Source organism: Megascapheus bottae, chromosome 22 (genome assembly GCF_031878675.1).
Source record: "Megascapheus bottae isolate mThoBot1 chromosome 22, mThoBot2.hap1, whole genome shotgun sequence".
In the NCBI taxonomy this organism is placed as follows: Eukaryota; Metazoa; Chordata; class Mammalia; order Rodentia; family Geomyidae; genus Megascapheus; species Megascapheus bottae.
In genome coordinates, this window is record NC_143530.1 from 14556325 (window position 1) to 14576383 (window position 20059).

Consider the following 20059-nt stretch of genomic DNA (forward strand, 5'->3'; position numbering starts at 1 on the left):
AAGACAACTATCAATTCCTTTGTGCAATTCAGAGTGGTTTTGTTTTGTTTGTTTTAATGCCAGTTCTGGGGCTTGAACTCAGGGCTTGGGCAATATCCTTGAGTTTCTTTTTTTGCTCAAGGCTACCACTCTTATCACTTGAGCCACAGTGCCACTTCTGGCTTATTCTGTTTGCATGGTACTTAGGAATCGAACCCAGGGCTTCATGAATATTAGGCAAGCATTCTACCATTAAGCCACACTCCCAGCCTCATGGAAAGTTTGTTTTGTTTTGTTTTGTTTTTTTGCCTGGGGGCCTGAGCTCGGCCTGAGCACTGTCCTTGGACTTTCCTCAAGGCTAATGCTCTACCACTTGAGCCACAGCACCACTTCCGTCTTTTTCTACATATGTGATACAGAGGAATTGAACCCAGATCTTCGTGCATGCTAGGCAATCACTCTACCACTAAGCCAAACTCCAGGCCCCCAGCTTCAAAGTCTTACCACATGAAATTGTCTATATCCCTGAGCCCACGGGTTTCCCTATAGTAACTCCCAATCTCTAGAGATGGTGCATTTCTGCTTCAGGTTGGACTGTTTCTCTTCTTTTTTGCATTGATGCAGAGGAAGGCTGGAGTCCTGGAGCCTTGAAGGAGAAGGAATGCCTTTAGGGTACTCCTTGGTACTGCTTGGCAGTTTCCTTAGTTTCCCTTAGCCCACAGGACATGCAGCTTCCCTTTAATTTTCTGCTTGGACAATTTTCTCTTGACCTAATTTTCTAAGTTACTTTTATCTATAAATTGATAATGTTATCTAAGTTTCCCTATATGTGAATAGCTACTGTGTCTAGGTCTAGCTACATTATCTTTAACTTTGCTTTTTTTGAAATTATTAATGTTGTAGGTATTACAAGCCAATCTATAAGAGAATATGCGACAACAAAAAGATTTAGCTAGATACCAGTGGCTCATGTCTATAATCCTAGCTATTAAGGAGGCTGAGATCTGGGGTCATAGTTTGAAGCCAGCTCAGGCTTCAAACTGTGAAATTTGAATCTCCAATTAGTCACCAAAATGCTTCATAAGGATCTATGGCTCAAGGGGTAGAAAACAAAACTTCAGGTAACAGTTCGGGTCCTGAGTTCAAGTCCCTAGAATGACAAAAAAAAGTTTCAGTGAGGGCTGGAACTAAGGCTTAACTGCCTTAAACTCAGGGTCAGGGCACTGTTTTCTTTTGTTTACTTTTTGAAGCAGGAACTTGCTCAACAGCCTCAAACTCAGAATCCTCCAGCCGCTGCCTCCCCAGTACTGCATCACAGTATATACCCTGGGTTTGATGCCCAGCATCACAAAACAACATCAGTACCACAGCTAGAACAAACTATAGTTCTTTGCCCTTTCAACATATCCTTAAAGAGCATTTTCTTTTTTTCTTTTTAATGGGTCATGGGGCTTGAACTCTGGGTCTAGGCACTGTCCCTGAGCTCTTCACTCAAGGCTACCACCCTACTCCTTGAGCCACTTCCTGTTTTCTAGTGATTAATTGGAGATAAGAGTCTCTCATTCTTTAGTGCCCAGGTTGCCTTTGAACACAGATCCTCAGACCTCAGCCTCCTGAATAGGATTACACCTATGAGCCATTGTGCTCCACTCTTAAAGAGTAGTTTTGTGGTAAAATAGTCATTTAGAAGATGTTGGGGTCTAGGAATGTGGCTTAGTGGTAGAGTGCTTGCCTAACATGCATGAAGGCTTGGGTTCGATTCCTCAGTACCACACAAACAGAAAAAGCCAGAAGTGGCGCTGTGGCTCAACTGGTAGAACTCTAGCCTTGAGAAAGCCCAAGGACAGTGCTCAGGCCCTGAGTTCAAGCCCCAGAACTGGCAAAAAAATATATTTATACATAGATATAGATATGCATATACATATATAGAAATTTAACAGGTAATTTTGGGTTCTCAGTCTGGGTCAAACTGTATTCTGTTACGATTCATTATGTTAGTGTCAACTGAGAATTTGGGACCTCCCACTGAGGGTTTTCTAGCCTTGGCCAAGTTCAAGAAAATGGGGCTTCTAATGTTCTGTGTCCACAAGAATCCAACAAGAGGAATTGTCTTCATTTTAGATGAGGAAACTAGCTGAGCTGGGGCTTTCCCACGTGGGTGGCCCCACAGCGGCTGCCCTTAACAACCCCCTTGGGGTTCTAACATTCCCTTCAGTGACGCGCAGATTGCAGGCTGTAAAAAAAGGAATACCCCACACCCTCCAGGGCAAACTGGGGTGTCGGCTGGCGGGAGCCCCGCCCTTATGGGCAGTACCCCGGGCGAGAGGCGGGGCCTGCAGCCGCGGGAGCCCTGAGCCCGCCCCTTTCCCCACCCCTCTTTCTCGCCATGGCCCCTGCACTGTTGCTCGTCCCCGTTGCCCTCGCCTCTTTCATTCTAGCCTTTGGCACCGGAGTGGAGTTCGTGCGCTTTACCTCCCTTCGGCCACTTCTAGGAGGAATCCAGGAGTCTGGAGACCCAGGTGAGCGGGAAAGATCGAGAAGGAGCTCTGAAACAGGGAGGTGGAGCTGAGCCCAGGGTGGCGGGGGCGGGGTTTGGAGACAAATGACAGGGAAGTCCCAGCCCGGGAACTTGAACCACAAAAGCTGCTGGGAAGCTGCTGGAGAAAGGGACCTGCGGGCTAAAATGCAATGACCTGTTTGGAGAAACTGTAAAGTGGAGACTGTGTGAGGGAAAAGGCTACGCACAAGATAGTGTAAAAAAAAACAACAAACTTGCTTTGTAGATAGAACAATACTGGAGGGGGAGGGACTGTTGTCAAAAGGAGAGAATTTGGAGAGCTAGCCATGCCATTTGGGACGGGCCCAACGTGCATTTTTCCAGGAATCCTCTTCCCCAGGTCTAAAGGAGGACCTGGAAAGAAGAAAAATAGAAAGACTGGGGATGTATACTGGTCATAGCCTAGAGGGAAAGCACCACAATTCTTAAAAGCAAGTAAGGCACATGACCTGGGGCCCCAAAGGAAGAACACAGGAAAAGGGACAGAGTTTAGCTGTCTTCTCCATGTTTTGTCCCTTTGTTCTCCCAGATGCCCGCCAAGGATGGCTGGCGGCCCTGCAGGACCACAGTGTCCTTGCCTCCCTGGCTTGGGATCTGGCACTCCTGCTCCTATTTGTTGGGCAGCACAGCCTCATGGCAACTGAGAGAGTGAAGGCATGGATATCCCAGTACTTTGGAGTCCTTCAGAGATCTCTGTATGTGGCATGCACTGCCCTGGCCTTGCAGGTATGGGATCCTAGCAGCTGAGTCCTCAAGGGAGACAGAGTCCAGAGAGGGAAACCCTGGAATGGAGGGGCAAAATATGGATTTAAGAAGAGAACTGAGGATGGTAATCTCAGCTTCCATCCTACAAGGGTACAGATCCTCCTTTTTATCAAGAAGAATGTCCTTGTCATTCCCCAAGCACAATGTGTACATTCTCACCTTTGCAACTTTGTTCATGTTGTCACCTTCCCTCTTTAACTCCTTTTCTCACTCTTTTTTTTTTTTTTTTTTTTTTTGGTGCCAGGCTTGGGGCTTGAACTCAGGGCCTGGGTGTTATCCCTGAGCTCTTTGATTCAAAATTAAAGCTCTAGCACTTGAGCCACAGCTCTGCTTCTGGCTTTGGGGGGGCAGGTAATTGGAGAGCAGTCTCACAAGCTTTCCTGCCTGGGCTGCCTTGGAATCACAATCCTCAGATCCCAGCCTACTGAGTAGCTGGGATTACAGCGTGAACCACTGGTGCCCAGCTAACTCCTCCATCTTACCCTGTCTTCCAGAACAACTCCCTAGGAGTTCTCAGGAGACTTGCTTTCCAGTTATTTATCTGCCTCTCTTTTCATTGGGTCCTTAGCATAGGCTACTTTGTAAATCCCCCTGTAAATCCCTGGACCTGGAGTGTGCCCTGGTGGTTGAGCGGTTGCCTAGTGTACATGAAGCCCTGGGTTTGATTCCTTGGTATCACATATACAGAAAAAGCTGGAAGTGGTAGAGTGATAGCTTTGAGAAAGCTCAAGGAAAGCCGGGTGCAGTGGCTCACGACTGTAATCCTAACTACTCAGGAGGCTGAGATCTGAGGATCAAGGTTCAAAGCCAGCTCAGGCACAAAAGAACCTGAGACTCTTCAATTAACCTCGAAAAATGGGAAGTGGAGTTTGGCTCAAGGTTAACCTCTAGAAAAATGGGAAGTGGAGTTTGGCTCAAGGTTAACCTCTAGAAAAATGGGAAGTGGGGTTTGGCTCAAGGGTAGAGCAGTAACTTGAGCTGAAGACCTCAAGGGCAACGCTCAGGCCCAGGGTTAGGTCAATAGCCTTGAGCTGAAGACCTCAAGGACAGCACCCAGGAGGAATTCAAGCCCCTTGACCTATTAAAGAAAAAAAAAAAAAAAAAAGACAAAGCTCAAGGACAGGCCAGTGCCCAGGCCCTGAGTTCAAGCCCCAGGACTGGCAAAAAAAAAAAAAAAAATAGGTCAGCCTCATGTCCTTGGAATCCCATCCAGCACCCTCACATGGTAAAATAGTGGCTGGGATACATAGGGATGAACTGTGGGCCCTCCTGGGGTAGGGGCAGTCTGGGTCTTTCCTGAGTGGGCAGTTTCAGTTGCTGGGATACCCAAGCAAGTTTGTTCTTCCCCAGCTGGTTATCCGGTACTGGGAACCTGTACCCAGAGGCCCTGTGTTATGGGAAGCTCGGGCTGAGCCCTGGACCACCTGGGTGCCCCTCCTCTGCTTTGTCCTCCATATCATTTCCTGGCTCCTCATCTTCAGCATCCTTCTCGTCTTTGACTACGCTGAACTCATGGGCCTCAAGCAGGTGAAGCCCCCAGATCCGTAAGACCTCGAAACCCCATGTTTCTCCCTCCCTTCCCCCTGGGCTTCCCTTCTCCTGAGTTTTTTACCTTCTCCCTTCCCTTGCTTTGTTACCCCCGCCCCCATCCCTTCTAGTCTTCCCTCAAAGATCAGCAACTTTTAATCAACCTTCTAAGCTTGGGGAAGAGGCTAGAGATCAGGGGTTTGAGGGAGTTGTGGGGAGGGGGGTGTTAGGCTTGATTTTTAGCAGGGTAATGCCTGGAAGAGAACAGAGGCAGGTGAGTTGGGAAAAGACCTTAACTTGATTTCTATGGTGCACTCTCTCTTAGGTGTACTACCACGTGCTAGGGCTGGGTGAGCCTCTGGCACTGAAGTCTCCCCGGGCTCTGAGGCTCTTTTCCCACCTGCGCCACCCCGTGTGTGTGGAACTGCTAACAGTGCTGTGGGCAGTCCCCACCCTGGGCACCGACCGCCTCCTCCTTGCTCTCCTCCTTACACTCTACTTGGGTCTGGCTCATGGACTGGACCAGCAAGACCTCCGATACTTGAGGGCTCAGCTACAAAGAAAACTCCACCTGCTCTCCCGGCCCCAAGATGGGGAGACAGAGTAAAAAGCCAACTCTTTCCAAGTGCTCCCCCTCAAATTCAAATTCATTGTCATCAGAGAGAGGTTAAATTCCATGGACTTTAGGGCTGTCCCTGTCACCGTTGAGACTTCCTTCCCTAGATCCACCTCCTCCATACCCTAAATTTAAAGTGACAGCCACAAGGCTCGAAGGTCCATTTCTCACCAGCCAGGAAGGGGTGTGGAGTTCATCTCATCACGGTTTACTGCCCTTCCAAGGAAAAGGGTCTTCCCCGACCACTCCCCTGGCACTGCCTCATCTCGGACCCTCAGGGATCCCCTTCTCCATCTCCCAAGAATCTGGGTCAATGCCACTCTCAGAGCCCGGGGCCTGTCCCAGGGCTCTGTCCCCCAGCGGAGGGGAAGGGATTCTCTGCCTCTAACTTGGGTGACCTCGGGCTTCCTGCTTTCCCGAGGAACATTGGTTGCAGAAAAATAAAATTCCCCCCCTTTTTTTTCTTTTTCTCCACATGGCATTCGTTGTTCTCAGTGTCCCTGGCTGCAGGGCAGAGTTTGGGAAGAAAGGCCAGATCTCCTCGAGTGGCAGCTGTCACACCCCGAGGGCCCGCTCCTACTTCGGAGGGGGATCCCTGTCCATCTTCCTCCCTGCCCCTCAATTTTCCTGCCGCATCTCTGGTATAGGGGAGCGACGCCCCCAAAGCCCTCCTGAGAACCCCCCCCCGCTACTCCCTCTGGATGGGTTCCCCCCACCCCCTTTCTATTCCACTGTAACAAAGAGGCCCGGGGAAGGCCAAAGCGTGGGGAGGAGCGCCCGAGATGGGAAGGGCGGGCCGGGCTGGCAGCAGCTGCCGCTTCCTCCCCGAGTCCCCCGGGGGGCCTGAGTCACGGGCCGCCGCCCTGGGCCCGGGGTGGGCCAGCTGCGGGTGGGGGGGAGGGGGAGGGAAGGGGAGGGAGGGGGGATCTGGACACCGGATTCCCTGGCACCAGAGGGTAGAAAGCAGGTGAGGGACCCTGGCGGGGAGCAGCGTGCTGGGGGGGGGGTACCGCCCGAAGTGGGGGTGGGTGGGGTCCTCGGAGAGACTCGGGCGGGGCGCGGAGGTCGAGGCCCCGCCCCGTCGGGCTCCGCCCCCGCCGAGGCTCGGGTCCCCGCGTCCGGCGCCCCCTTCCCGCTCCCCATTGTCCTCAGACAAAGCGGTCGCCGCCCCCCGCCCGGCCCCTCCGTCCGAGTCTTGAGCCTCCTCCCCAGCTCCCTCTTTCCCCCCTCCCTCTCCCCCCGCCCCTCGACTCCGGATCTCCTCCTCTCTCCCCTCCTCTTCCTCTCTCCGGACTCCGGGTTCCTCTGCACCCCCCCTCCCCGGGACCCCGAGGCGTGTGAGTGGACTGAGCGGCTCAGACTTGGGGAGGGGGGGGAGGTCGACTCCTGGCTTCTGCCCCTCCCCTCTCTCCTGCCCCGGCCCAGACCTTGTCTGTTCTTTGTGCAGAGATTGTCCGGGCCGTCGAGAGGGAGCGGGAGCCGCGGGTCTGGGGGACACCGGGCTGGGAGGTGCGGCGGGTGGGGGGGCCCGGCCGCCGGCTTCCCGCCGTCCCGGGGGAGGGAGTTTCCCCGGCCCGCCTCGGGGGGCGGGGCCGGGCGGCGCTCGGAGCCGGCCGGGACCGCGGGGCCCGCGCCGCCGAGACGCGCCGGCCGCTCCCGCTCCCCCCGGCTCCCCCGGCCCTCTCGCTCCCCGCCCCTCCTCACCTCCCCGGCACCCCCGCAGGCTCTGCCCGGGCGGATTCCCTGACTCGTCCTCCCCACGCTCATCCCCGGGCTCCGCGCTCTCCGCCCTGGCCTTTCCCCCGCCGCCTCCCTCAGCCCTGGAATCTCAGACCCACCACCCCACCTGGCTCCTGCCTCTGCCCCGCATCTCCACGTTTCCTCCGGCATCACTCCCCTCCCCTCCCCCGGCCGGGTTCACAGCCCTCCCTCCTCTTCACCCGGTTCATTTCCCCCTTTCTGCCCCCTCTCACCTCTCCCTGTCCCTCTGTCTTGATCCTCAGCTCCGCTGATCTCTCTGCCCCATTTCTCCCTATCACTGTCGTACACCCACCCCGAGTCTCACCCCCTGGGCCTCTCTGAAACCTCTCCTTTTTTCTGTTCTCTGTCCCCAGTGTCCCCTAACTTCCCAGTTAGTCGACCATGACCACCATCCCAGACTGGAAGCTACAGCTGTTAGCCCGGCGCCGGCAGGAGGAGGCAGTGGTTCGTGGTAGAGAGAAGGCAGAGCGAGATCGCCTGTCCCAAATGCCAGCCTGGAAGCGGGGGCTCCTGGAGCGGCGCAGGGCCAAGCTTGGTCTGTCTCCTGGGGAGCCTGGCCCTGTAGCTGGAACGGCAGAGGCCGGACCTGCAGACCCAGATGAGTCCGCTGTTCTTCTGGAGGCCATTGGGCCAGTGCACCAGAACCGATTCATCCGGCAAGAACGACAGCAGCAACAGCAACGGAACGAAGAGCTGCTGGCTGAGAGAAAGACTGGTCCTCTGGAGGCCCGAGAACGGAGATCCAGCCCTGGGGATTCAAGAGATCAGAGTCCCAAAGGAAGAGACTCAAGAGAAGAGAAACTAAGTCTAAAGGAGGCTAGAGAAAGGAGGTTGGGGATAGGGGGAGCCCAAGAGTTAAGCCCTAGACCTTTGGAGAATCGGGACTGGAGGCCAAGCCCAGGGGAGATGGGAGACCGCAACTCAAGACCGTCAGAGACTCAGAAATGGAGGCTGAGCCCTGGAGACACTCCAGAGCCGAGTCCGAGATTGGAAGAGCCTAGAGATCAGAGTCCCAAGAGAAAAGAGATGACAGAAGACAGATTGAGCCCAGGAGAATCTGGCATTCCTAAGTTGGCCTTGACAGAGGCCCATCAATGGAGATCTGACTCCAGAGAGTCTCAGGAACAGAGCTCAGCACAACTGGAATCATCCGAGTGGAGGCTGAGCTTAAGAGAAGAAAGAAAAGGCTGTTTGGAGGAATGTGGGAGAAAAGAAGAGAGGCCAGGTTCTGGGATGGCCCCAGAAGAGACTACAGGGCTGTCAGGGACCTTCACTCAAGAGACTCACTCCAGGGGAGTGGAGACAGCAGAACAGAGGCCCAGCCCCATGGAGGATGGTGAGAGGGACTCCAGGACAACAGAAGGGCGGAAATGGACGCTGAACTCAGGGAAGGCTCGGGAATGGACATCCAGGGACATAGAGATTCAGACTCAGAAACCAGAGACTCCAGAGTCTGTAGACAAGCGTCTGGGGCCTCCTGGTATGGGAGCTGGAGAAGGGGATGGTGAAAAGGAGGAGGCTGGGGCTCAGAGCAGGCCTCTGAGAACCCAGCAGAACTCATGCCCAGCAGAACCCTCCGCCCTCCCAGCAGAGGATGCTGGGACTGGAGGCTCTAGACAACAGGAAGAGGAAGCAGCAGAACTCCAGCCCCCACCACCAGCCCCTTTCTCTCCCCCACCCCCAGCCCCAACTGCCCCCCAGCCCTCTGGGGATCCCCTCATGAGCCGACTGTTCTATGGAGTGAAGGCAGGGCCAGGGGTAGGGGCCCCTCGCCGCAGTGGACACACCTTCACAGTCAACCCCCGGAGGTCTGTGCCCCCTGCAAGCCCAGCCACCCCAACCCCAGCTGATGCTGCAGCCCCTGGAGCTGGAAAAAAGCGGTACCCGACTGCTGAAGAGATCTTGGTTCTTGGGGGCTACCTCCGTCTCAGCCGCAGCTGCCTTGTCAAGGGGTCCCCTGAAAGACACCATAAACAGGTAGGGTTGCTGCCAAGCCTGACTTCTTGCAAACCCACTTTCCAGTTGTCTGGATTCCAGTCTTGACTGATTTTTATACCCCTGTATTCTGGTCTTCTATTCTTTCTGGTTAATTCTGTGCCACCTCCCTTCCTCCTTCAGCACACACACCCTTCTAAGTTGCATGCCCTCCTGTGCCATTCTTGTTGGAGCCCCAAGGATCCTGCCCAGCAATCAAGTTGCTTGTGTCTAGGTGTGTCATTTTCAGGGTGTGCCCAGGCTGCTGTGACTTCTCTCTTCCCTCAAGCTCTCCTCCCTTCCTTTCTTTCGTTCCCTTTGAGTCTGTGATCACCCTGAGCACAGGTCATGGGATGGGAGCACAGCTTTGGAGAGGAGAGAATGTGGGAAGCAGGAAAAAAAGAACCTGCAAGGTGAAAGGGAGAGTTTGGGGTTCTAGGGAGAAAAGACAAGGAAGCAGCTTGGTCTTACAGCCCCAAGGAAGAAGAAGGGGGGAAGGGAGGGCAGAGGACAGTGGGGATAACCCAGAATAAAGGGAACAGGGAGGTAGAACAACGCTGGTCAAAGAGCAGAGAGAAAGCTTTTGAACCCCAAGTCTGCCCCATAGGAGAAGCTCACACAGAGGCCATTTGAAGTGGGTGACCTCGGGGTTGCACACCCCCCTCTGGGCCACTGCTGCAGACAGTGCTTCCTTCTCTCTGGGGACAAGAAAAGCCTTCTCTTCCAAAATATCCCCACCCCCAGCCTCCCTGTCCTTCCTCCTTGGGTTTCCCCCTCTCCTCTCTTCAGCCCTTGGTTTTCCCCTCTGTTCCAGTTACTTGGCGCCTTTTCCTTCCCTGGGGGCAGGAAAAAAAAAGACAGAAGTACATTTTGGAGGTGCCTGGCTGAAAGGCAGGATTGGCCTGGGTATAGTGGGACAGTTGGGGGCTGAGGCTGGAATAAGGTCAGAGGTTAGACTTGAACCAGGATGTGAAGGGGAATGGAACAGCCAGAATAGCTTTCTCCTTCTCCCCCCTGCTCGAGCCGCCCCCCCCCCGCCCCGCCCTAGCCCTGGGACTGAAGATCAGGTTAAGCTTGAGGGTGTGATTTGATTCCCTCAATTCTTCTCCAAGGCTCCATCCCTGGCCTCCCTATTTGGGAGTCTATCCCAGCCTTCTAACAGCCATCAGGGCTTTCCCCTGAGGGCTAGGCAGGGGAGGACCGGAAATTCTCACAGGCTGAGGTGTTGAGAAAAGTCACTTCCTACTGAGGTTGCTTTGCACTTTGGGGAGGAGGCTTATCCTCTTAGGCAATGAGAGCTGGAGGTGTGGAGCTGTGGGGCCAAAGCCCTAGGACCATCTGATGGGAGTCTGGAACCCAGGACAGAGCAGGACCTGTGATGGTGACCATACCTTGGTCAGAGACTAGAAGGGCCGGAAGCAGATCTTCCAAACAGGAAGCCTGGGGTGGGGGCCGGAAGGCTGTTGGGGCTCAGTGGGGGATGCTAGGCCATGGGCCTGCCAGAACTGAGCTCAGGATGTGGTGAGAGAATAAGGAAGCAGCCACTCTGGGGGTGGGGGTAGAACAGGGCCCAGGCAACACAGAGTTCCCCAGCCCCAGCCACCTCCCTGTCTGCCCTCTCTCAGGCCTGTCTCTATTTCAGTTCCCTCCTGGGAAGAGACTGGTGTGCCTTGTCCAAGCGCTTGTCTCTTAATGATAGGTGGACCCCTCTACTCCTGTGCCTCACTTTCCCTAAATAACTCTTTGGCAGGAGTTATTTAAGGCTATTTCCATCAAACTTATCCCTGCTATCTAGAAGAAAAAAAAAAAAAAGCCCTGCCACTGAGCCCACTAAATGGGCTGTGTCCTTCCCTCGAGGCCCCTCTGGCTTAGAGACCTGTCCCTCCCTCTCAGGCCCCCTTGTGCCCTTATATAGCTGATGAGAGAGGAGCCTGTGAGTCACCTCCCTCCGAGGTCCCATCCCCCAGCGGGCTGTGCATTCCTGAAAGCCCAGTCAGGAGATGGAGGGGGCAGTAAGGAAAGAGGCAAGTGGCAAATGGCAGGGGATGAGTGGGACTGCGCAAATAAAATGAATGCATCCCATAATGGATCAGATCCTATGGAGCTTGTGATCCCAAAGGGGGGGGGGATATATTAAAAACAACAACAATGTGGGTAAATTATGAGCAACAGACAAGGAAGTTTCCTTTGGAGAAGTAGCTGCTTACTGTCACTTGATTTGATCTGTATGTCCATAGACATTTGCGGGGGGCGGGGGTTCAACTGTGTGTATTCAGGGCTATTTCCCAGCGGGCTCCGTCTCCTCAGGCTTGATATTCTGTTGAGACATCATCTGATATCTGGACCAAGCTCTTACGTTATCCGTTGTAGTTCCTTCCATGTTCCTGGAAACAGCAGACACAGGGGTAGTGAGTACCGTCAGGGCTCTGACTGTGACTCCATATTCCAGGCTCAACCAGTTGTGCATCCGAGAACAAGCATACCTGTTTTGACATGGAGGGACTTCGTTGTCATTCTCTAAGCACTAGAGTACAGCATAGCCTTTACAGTGTATTAGATACTATACGAAATGAGAGTCTATAGAGGGAGACTGGACCACTGGTGGCTCCTGCCTATAATCCAGCTACTGAGAAAACTGAGATCTCACTGAGGGCTGTTCAAACTCAGTGCCTGGGCTTTGTCCCTGAGCTTCTTGGGTTCAAGGCTCTACCATTGAGCCACAGCATCACTTGCAGCTTTTTCTATGTATGTGATACCAAGGAATGGAACCCAGGCCTCCATGCATGCTAAGCAGGCACTCTACCACTAGGTCACACTCCTGGCCCAAGATTTGAGCCTCTTGAGTAGCTAGGTGCCCAGCGCATGAGACTATCTCCAATCAAAAAGTTCAGAAGCAGAGGTGTGGCTCTAGTGGTGGAATGCCTGCCTTGAGGGGAAAACAAACCAAGTGAAAGGGAGAGGCTCTGGGCTGGGAGTTTGGTCTACTGGTAAGAGTGCTTACCTAGCATGCATGAAGACCCTGGTTCCATTCCTTGGTACCACATACACAGAAAAAGCTGGAAGTGGTGCTGTGGCTCCAGTGGTAGAGCTCTAGCCTTGCGAAAGCCCAAGAATGGTGGTCAGGCCCTGGGTTCAAACACTGAGACTGGCAAAAAACCCCAAAAAAACCCAAAAATAAAGCTTTAGCTCCAGCACCAGTATGTACGTGTGTGTGTGTGTGTGTGTGTGTGTGTGTGTGTGTGTGTGTGCAGAGACTTAAAGCGCTTGAAGACAAAACTTTTGGTATCCACCAAGGTTCTAGAATCAATCTTCAAGAGGTACCAGGGCACTGATCTATACTAAGTTAGAAAAAAAGTGAGGTGAGATTGTGACAGTGTAGAGTGCTTACTAGCATGCATGAAGCCCTGGGTTCAATTCCTTAATATCATGTAATCAGAAAAATCCAAAAGTGGCACAGTGGCTCAAGTGGTAGAGCACTAGCTTTGAGCAAAAGAAGCTCAGGGATAATGCCCAGGAAGGAGAAGGAGAGAGAGAGGGAGAGGAAAGAAAAGAAAAAAGGAATTTAAAGGCTTGGTTAATGGGAAGAACTGGTCAGTTTCACTGCGTAGGGTGACCGGAAGGGATAACCATGGCGATGTCCCAAGCAGAGGGAACAGTCAGCGCCACAGCCCTCAGGTGAAAGTGCACCTGAGAGCTGGCTGTGCAACTGTGACCTGGCATGGCCGGAACTGGGGAAGACACGGAGGTCAAGGAGAGTGGAGACTGGCATAGTAGTAGGAGGGCCCTTTAGGCTTTAACCAGGCTCTGGCTTTTGCTCCAAGTGAGATGAAGAGCCTAGGAGTGACACATCCAGTCCCTGCTTTCCATAGGGACCCTCGCATCATATCCCAGACAGCCCCCAGAACCAGTGGGCAGCCACCGTCCTCACACCCCAGCCCCACGCCTTCCTTAACACTAGCCCAGAAGATCCTGTGGGCCTTTCCAGATAGTTCACAGGGAATCCTCCTATTTGTCTATTGCTAATCCCAGAGTTAATCCTGTGGTGTCATTTCCCCTCCCCCTCCCCACAGTTCCTTAAGAAGGCCGAGGGGAAGGGTGGAAGGCTCAGGGAATGGCTAGGCTCACCTGCTTTTGGTACAGCCTTTTTAGGCGGCAGGATTTTTGGCATCTGCACCCCCTCTCTTGCCCCTCGGTGTTGCCATCCTTTCCATCCTAGCCCTAGGGCTTTTTGTTGTTGTTGTTGTTGTTATTTTGGTCAGTTATGGAGCTTGAACTCCACAATTGGGTCTGGATGCCAATCCCTGAGCCTCTTTCTGCTCAAGGCTAGTGCTCTACCACTTGAGTCACAGCACTACTTCTGGCTTTTGCTGTTTATGTAGTACTGAGGAACTGAACCCAGGGCTTCATGCATGCTAGGCAAGCACTCTACCATTAAGCCACATTCCCAGCCCTTGATTTCTTTACTTTGTGGGGATTTTCTTTTTGCCAAAGTTTGAACTCAGAGCCTTAAGCTTCCTCTGGGCTGGCACCCTACCACTTGAGCCACACCTCTAACCCAACTTTTTACTGGTTAGTTGGAAATGGAGTCTTGAATTTTTCTGCCCAGGCTGGCTTCAAACCAACCATCTCAACCACTTGAGTAGCTGTGGTTACAGAAGTGAGCCACCAGTGATCAACTCTTTGCTTTGTTTTGTTTTCTAAGATATTTTATTAGCATATATTAGTTATAAAGGGTGGGTTTCCTTGTGACATTTCCATACATAGGTACAATGTACCCCTTTGACAGTCCCCATCTCTCTTCCTTATCTCTACTTTTTTTTTTATTTTTTGCTAGTCCTGGGGCGTGATTGAGCTTGAACTCAGAACCTGGCCATTGGCCCTGAGCTTCTTTTGCTACCATTTGAGCCATGGTGCCACTTCCAGCTTTTTCTGTTTATGTGTTACTGAGGAATCAAGCCAGGGCTTGATGAGTGGCAAGCATGAGTGCTAAGCACTCTACCACCAAGCCACATTCCTCTCTCTCTCTCTCTCTCTCTCTCTCTCTCTCTCTCTCTCTCTCTCTCTCTCTCTCTCTTCTCTCTCTCTCTCTCTCTCTCTCTCTCTCTCTCTCTCTCTCTCTCTTTCTTTCTCTCCCTCTCTCCTTCTCTCTCCTCTCCCCCCCCCCCCCCCCCGTGCTGGTACTGTCCTTTAGCTTTTTGTACAAAGCTAGGACTCTACCACTTGAGCCACAGCTTTGCTTCCAGCTTTTTGGTGGTTAAATGAAGATAACAGCCTCATGGCCCTTCCTGCCTGGACTGGCTTTAAACCACAATTCTCAGATCTCAGCTTCCTAAGTGGCTAAGATTACAGGCCAAGAGTGAGCTATTCATAAATATATGAATAACCCTTCTATTGCTCTCTCTTCCTCCCACCCCTCTATTATATCAGTAAGGTTCTTTGTGCTTTTTTTTTTTTTTGGATGTGGGACTTGAACTCTAGGCTTGGGTGCTGTCCCTGAGCTCTTCATTCAAAGCTACCGCCCTACCCTTGGAACCACACTGCCACTTCCAGTTTTCTGGTGGTTTATTGGAGATAGAAGTCTCTCAGACTTTAGTGGCTGGGCTGGCTTTGAACCACGATCCTCAGATCTCAGCCTCCTGAGTGGCTAGGATTACAGGTGTTAGCCACCGCACCTGGCTACAATTTCTATTTTCTTAATGGTTGAGTGATATTCCATTTGTTGACTGTGTATGTATCATATTTTCTTTATTCATTTATGCATTATTGGGCACCTCAGCTAACCTGGATATTGTGTACCAGGCCTGTTGTGTTTTTGTTGTCGTTTTGTTTTTTGTCTTTTGTTGGTCATGGGTCTTGATCTCTGGGCCTGGGTGCTGTCCCTGAGCTCTTCAGCTCTAGGCTACCACCCTACCCCTTGAGCCACAGCCCCACTTCTCGTTTTCTAGAGTTTAACTGGAGATAAGAGTCTCAGGTCCTTTTGTGTCCAGGCTAGCTTTGAACCTCAATCCTCAGGTCTCAGCCTCCTGAGTAGCTAGGATTATAGGTGTGAGCTGTTGGGTTGTTTGTTTTTTGGGGGGACATGTGATGGACGATCTAGGATTGAAGAGTCCTACTGGAAGTAAAGCTGAGTGGATGGAGGGGTGCCTAAGTCCATCTCTAACTCCTCGCTCCCACCTGTTTCCTCTTCTCCTCCACCTCAGCTCAAGATCTCCTTCAGCGAGACTGCTCTGGAGACCACATACCAATACCCCTCTGAGAGTTCGGTACTGGAGGAGCTGGGTCCGGAGCCTGAGCCCCCCAGTTCCTCCAGCCCCCCAGAGGCCCAGCCTGACGACGAAGAGGATGAGGAGGAACTGCTGCTCCTGCAGAGGGAGCTCCAGGGCGGGCTGCGCACCAAGGCCCTAATTGTGGGTAAGTGGAGGAATGCTGACCCGAGGGCGCCCCCTGGTGTTGGAGAATTAAGGGTGTGTGCTGGCATTGTAAGTGGGCTTTGACCTCAGACCTCAGCTGCTTCTTTAACCAATGGGGAAAATTAAATACACATAATATACATCAGATTGTAAAACCATAGTGTTGTACCCTAAGTTCAAGATCCCCCCAAAAGTCCACCAGAGACCACGATCAATGCAAGCTGCAAAGAGCCGTTTATTAGCAAGCTCGAGCCTCGTCCTCCACACCCATGAAATCCAGTGACGCTTGGAGGCCCTGAGCACAGAATCAGCATAGTTTTTATGGTACAGAACAAGCAAGTCTGGGGAATCTCCATTTTCACAATATTATAGTTAATTAACCTTTACATTGATGGACTTCTTAACCCCTTAGCTGCTTTATTAACTGTAAACAGTTGTGAAGCACAGCTGCTGACTCCGGATGAATTCCCGATGTCTCCACTAAGTCTCTGAGTGAATAGCTTATGGCACTTTGTAATCCTTCGAGGAGGGATTAGGGGAAATCATCTCCCAGCTGTCTGCAAGATGGAGGTAGTTTAAACAAGATGGATTCTGACTAGTTACAGCTTCTCAGCTTTAGCTCTTTATTCTTAGCTACAGCTCTTCAATAGCTCTTTCCTAGTGCTTCATTTTAAGCATTGTGATTAAAAAATGTAAGAGTTAAGCCATGATTAAAAAATGTAACAGGTAAGCCAGGCCCCATGACCCACCAAAAATAAATAAATAATAAGTAAGCGATCAGGCAGGCTTGAGTTTAAATTCTAGCTTGTATCTTGTGTGTAAGAACAGAACACATCTAATTAATCTGGTCAGAATTTGTCACTCATGAAGGGAGGTTAATAAAAACTATACCCGGGGCGGGGGTGATTGCTCAATGTTAGATTGTTTTCCTAGAATGCTTGAGGCCTGTGTTCAATACTCAGCAATACAGTAGTAGCAGTAGCAGTAGCAATAAATATCTCTTGCAATGTGAGAGGATTGTGAAACACCTAGAATTCTAGTTAGATATTATATTACCCAGCCTCTCCCAGGATTATTGTGAGGTTATAGGTATAATGCCTAGGGCTGGGAATGTGGCTTAGTGGTAGAGTGCTTGCCTAGTATTCATGAAGCCCTGGGTTCAAGTCCTCCATGCTACATAAACAGAAAGAGCCAGAAGTGGTGCTGTGACTCAGGTGGTAGAGTGCTAGCCTTGAGCCCAAGAAGTTCAGGGACAGTGCCCAGGCCCTGAGTAAGCCTCAGGACTGGCAACACGCGCACACGCACACACACACACACACACACACACACACACACACACACACACACACACACACACACACACACACACACACACACAAATTTCTAGCCAGGTGGTGGTGGTGGTGGCTCCTGCCTGTAATCCTAGCTACTTAGGAGGCTGAGATCAAAGCAATCCAGGGCAAGAAATGTTATCCTCAGCTAAGCAGCAAAAAGTCCAAAGTGCAGCCATGGCTAAAGTAGAATGCTAGTTTTGCAGGTGCACCCCAAGACTTGGAAGATAGAATAGCACTTCCTGTGTGCCAAGTGCCTTTAGTTCTGGGAGTGGGAAGAAGGCGCTCATCCATTCTCTCTCCTGATCACTCCTGTCTTGCAGATGAGTCCTGCCGGCGGTGACCCATCTTCCAACCATGGGGACATACCTCACTCTTTTCCCCAACTGAGGATCCTGGAGCCCAGACATTTCAGAGCAGACAAACCCTGAAAATGAGCCTGGCAAGAAAAGGGCAGCCAACATCTTCCAGCTTGCTATTCCTATTCCATTTCTGGAAGCAGAGCCAACTGTCCAATTTCTAACTCACCCCTGCGTCCCTGGTGGGATCAGACAGGCTGGAGCATCCACAGGACGTCCAGGAGTGAGCACCAAGAACTCAGCTGGGGTGGAGATGGGGTCACTCCTCCCCACACTGTCCTTTGACTCTGCAGTACTCGCTGGGGACCCTGTGGTTTAACCATCACCCAGGAGGGCCTAAATCCTACTGCAGATACAAGTACATCTCCCTATTCTCACCCCCCCTTCCCTAGGCCACAGCTCCTGTTTACAGCTCCTGCCTCTTCTCTGGACCACAGCCTGGTTTACAAATCCCACCAACTCCTGGGCCCCATTGCCAAAGTCCCAAGTTTACAAGCCACACCCACTTGCCATCCATGTGGGATCCTCTCCCTTCTCCCTTCCATTTGTCTCTAGCAGTCGCATGGTGGCTTCCTCCAGTTTTGTTCAGTATTAATGGGTCTCAGTTTTCTCCAAGCGGGAAGGCTGGCAATCCTAACTTTGTACCCCCATGAGTTATTTAATTCTGTTCTTAATGGTTCACAACTGAAATGAACTACAGTTGTGTGGAAGAACTAAGGAGACGCCTCAGTGGCCACCCCCACCCCCATTGCTCCTGCTTGCCTATTGTTTTTTAACTTTCCATAATAAAATTTGACATTGTTCCAACTCTCTTGCTGTTCCTCCTTGGGGGAAAAACAAAACTGCATGTGAGGGGAGACTGATGATTAAGGGAAAGAAAATCTCATTAAGGGAAGGAAAAGCCAAGGTTCACTTTTGATTTATAGAAAAGGATCTGGGAAGCTAAGCGCTGGTGGCTTATGCTTGTAATCCTAGCTATTCAGGAGGCTAAGATCTGAGGATCACAGTTTGAAGGGAGCCCAAGCAGGAAAGGCCATGGGACTTATCTCCAATTAACCATCAGAAAATCAGAAGTGGAGCTGTGGCACAAAGTAGTGGAGTGCTAGTCTTGAGTGAAAAAGCTCAGGGACAGAACCAGGTCCTGAGTGCAAAGCTCACACTGACACCATTAGGTTCTGAGAAGCTGTGCATGGTTTCATGAAGGATGGCAAAGCCAGGAGGAAGGGCAGCTGAAGTAGTGACTAGACTGGAAATGCAGTGGGTAAGGAAGAGACTATTGCTTGAGTTACTGCAGAATCTCCATACCTGCCAACTCATAGACAACATTATCTCTAGAATGAATGAGACGATGAAAAAAGCTAAACAGAAGCAGATATCAGCTGGTTCCTGGTGGCTCATGTCTATAATCCAGACTACTCAGGTGGCTGAGACCTGAAGGATCCCAGTTTGAAGCCAGCCTGGGCAGAAAAGTCCCCGTGAGAGTCTCTAATAAAAAAAAGCTGGAAGTGGCGCTATAACTCAAGTGATAGAGCACTAGTCTTGAGCACAAAGAGGATTGGGGGTAACAGTTTAGCCCCGAGTTCAAGTCCCAAGACCAGAAAAAAAACAATTCAGAGTGAAGAGCTAAAGCTAAAAATAAAGAGCTAAAGCTGAGAAGCTATAGCTAGTCAGAATCCATCTTGTTTAAACTAGCTCCATCTTGTAGACAGCTGGGAGATGATTTCCCCTAATCCCTCCTCGAAGGATTACAAAGTGCCCTAAACTATTCACTCAGAGACTTAGTGGAGACATCGGGAATTCATCCGGAGTCAGCAGCTGTGCTTCACAACTGTTTACAGTTAATAAAGCAGCTAAGGGGTTAAGGAGTCCATCAATGTAAGGGTTAATTAACTATTATATTGTGAAAATGGAGATTCCCCAGACTTGCTTGTTCTGTACCATAAAAACTATGCTGATTCTGTGCTCAGGGCCTCCAAGCATCACTGGATTTCATGGGTGTGGAGGATGAGGCTCGAGCTTGCTAATAAACGGCTCTTTGCAGCTTGCATTGGTCTTGGTCTCTGGTGGACTTTCGGGAGATCTCAAACGTAGAGTACAACAAGAGGATACTTTTTGCTAAAGAGTTTAGTGTTGTACCCGAATTCCTGGGTCCCCAAAAGAACCACCAGAAGCCAAGGTCAAAGCAAAGAGGCAAGGGTCGTTTATTGAGAGTTCCAACTCGGACCTCTGCACACTCGTTGCAGGTGATGTTCAGAGGCCTCGAACAAGGGTTTCACACAGCTTTTATAATCATGTACAAACAAGTGACAGCTACAGGCTCATGATTGGATGACATTTAGTTTGGTCCATAAGTATATTTCTGATTGGTTTGGGTGCAGGTGACTAACCTCAGGCCCTTGAGTGGTCATCAAGGTCATCACCTGAGGGTTCAAGTCTGCGTCGAGTACCAGGAATGGGTGTTTGCCGTTAATCTAAAACATTGTGCTTCTCGCTTTCCAGATCAAGGGGCTTGGAGTAATTTCCCAGATAGGGCTTGGGGCAACTGGTCCCCAGGGTGGGCCTAGGTCAAGCAGACCTAGGCCAAGTTGGGGGGTGTTGGGGCTTGCCAGCCCCTCATTTCCCGTTTCTCATTCCTCCCTCTCACATGATACTTGAGAGCCAATCTTGGATCTAATTTTATAGGCCGGAAATGATCTTGCAATTCCTGGCCACCTAGGGACCTAGGGTTTGATACTGTGTTCTTAATACCATAAGCTGGACGGTATTCTATAACAAAAGCA

The 20059-nt window shown here is 51.3% G+C and overlaps 2 protein-coding genes across 4 annotated transcripts; both read left to right on the forward strand.

Annotated features, from left to right (window-relative positions):
* Window positions 1–2253: 2253 nt before the first annotated feature.
* Window positions 2254–5918, forward strand: Nrm (nurim). Its single transcript, XM_090356114.1, has 4 exons — window positions 2254–2498; window positions 3066–3262; window positions 4652–4828; window positions 5154–5918. The coding sequence occupies exons 1-4, from the start codon at window positions 2366–2368 to the stop codon at window positions 5433–5435; spliced, it is 789 nt and encodes a 262-aa protein (XP_090212240.1). The 5' UTR covers window positions 2254–2365; the 3' UTR covers window positions 5436–5918.
* A 426-nt stretch (window positions 5919–6344) lies between these two features.
* Window positions 6345–18086, forward strand: Ppp1r18 (protein phosphatase 1 regulatory subunit 18). 3 transcript variants are annotated; one of them, XM_090356115.1, is made up of 4 exons: window positions 6345–6411; window positions 7559–9182; window positions 15380–15590; window positions 17244–18086. In XM_090356115.1, exons 2-4 carry the CDS (start codon window positions 7587–7589, stop codon window positions 17261–17263), a joined length of 1827 nt encoding a protein of 608 aa, XP_090212241.1. In that variant the 5' UTR covers window positions 6345–6411; window positions 7559–7586; the 3' UTR covers window positions 17264–18086. The 3 variants fall into 3 exon arrangements, with proteins under 3 accessions (XP_090212241.1, XP_090212243.1, XP_090212242.1); XM_090356117.1 differs by lacking the exon at window positions 6345–6411 and adding an exon at window positions 6760–6781; XM_090356116.1 differs by lacking the exon at window positions 6345–6411 and adding an exon at window positions 6907–6929.
* Window positions 18087–20059: the final 1973 nt, after the last annotated feature.